Source organism: Sphaerodactylus townsendi, linkage group LG05 (genome assembly GCF_021028975.2).
Source record: "Sphaerodactylus townsendi isolate TG3544 linkage group LG05, MPM_Stown_v2.3, whole genome shotgun sequence".
Lineage (NCBI taxonomy): Eukaryota > Metazoa > Chordata > Lepidosauria > Squamata > Sphaerodactylidae > Sphaerodactylus > Sphaerodactylus townsendi.
The window spans coordinates 4,737,117-4,738,150 of record NC_059429.1 but is presented as its reverse complement, the minus strand read 5'-3'; the positions used below and the strand labels follow the sequence as shown (position 1 = coordinate 4,738,150).

The 1,034-nt window shown below is 50.8% G+C and overlaps 1 protein-coding gene across 1 annotated transcript in view; it reads right to left on the bottom strand.

Annotated features, from left to right (window-relative positions):
* Nucleotides 1–730: 730 nt before the first annotated feature.
* LOC125432742 (vomeronasal type-2 receptor 26-like) overlaps nucleotides 731–1,034 on the bottom strand; it is an 11,954-nt gene continuing 11,650 nt past the window's right edge. Inside the window, exon 3 of the mRNA XM_048496625.1 lies at nucleotides 731–805. Within this exon, the coding sequence (XP_048352582.1) occupies nucleotides 731–805 (75 nt within the window). The remainder of the gene's footprint in view (nucleotides 806–1,034) is intronic.

The window sequence follows — 1,034 nt, the reverse complement described above, 5'->3', positions numbered from 1 at the left end:
TACAATTCCTATCAGTTTCTCACTAGCATGGCCTAAATTGGCCATGCTGACAGAGGCTGATGGGAAATTGTAGTTCCTGAGCATCTGGAGAGCCGCAGGTTCCCTGCACCCCTGGACCAGCCTGTTGGTCACCCAGCTGGCGTGTGTGGGAGTGCACATGCCAATCTGAATTCCCCAGAGAAGTTCCCACAGCTCAGGCGGCAGAGCTGGGAATCAAACCCGGTTCCTCCAGATTAGATACACGAGCTCTTAATCACCTACCCCACTGCTGCTCCTGTGTAATATATTTTTCTCTGTTAAGGTCTTTCACTGCCGCTAGCGTTGTTGTAATTTATGCAGCAACAAACCCCCACAGCCATGCCCATCCTCCCACAACACGATTGGCTGCACCTGTGTAGCTTTTGCAGGTGCAACATGCAGTTTTTTGTAAAGGATGGGCACCCCTGGAATGGCAGGACACTGGCAGGCTGGATTCTCCCCTGACCTTGGATGGCATGGTGGAAGGCAGGGAAATAAAGCCATTCGCCGCCTTGGCCCTGCTTTTATCTGAGGGACCGCCTCTCCCTATATCGCCCTTTCTAGGCCCCTCCGGCCATCGGAGGCGGACCTACTGGTGATCCCTGGCCCCTACATGCGATCCGGCTGGCCTCCACAAGGGCTAGGGCTTTTACTGCTTTTGCCCCTACCCAGTGGAACAGGCTTCCAGGTGAGATCAGGGGCCCCGCAGGACTTACAAAGTTTCCACAGGGCCGGCAAAAGGGACCTGTTCCACCAGGCATTTGCCCAGCCGGGATGATTTCAACTTCTGCCAGTAAAGAACATCTGGCCTTCTGTAAGTACATAAAGGGGGGAGGGAGGGGTTGAAGCCATCTGTAGTTTTAGTATTTTATGTATTATTTTATGGAATTTATGTATCATGATACGTTTTAAATTGTTTTATCATTGATGGACACCTACTCTGAACCTTGGGGGGGGAGGGCTACGTATATGAATGAATGAATGAATGAATGAATGAATGAATGAATGAATGAATG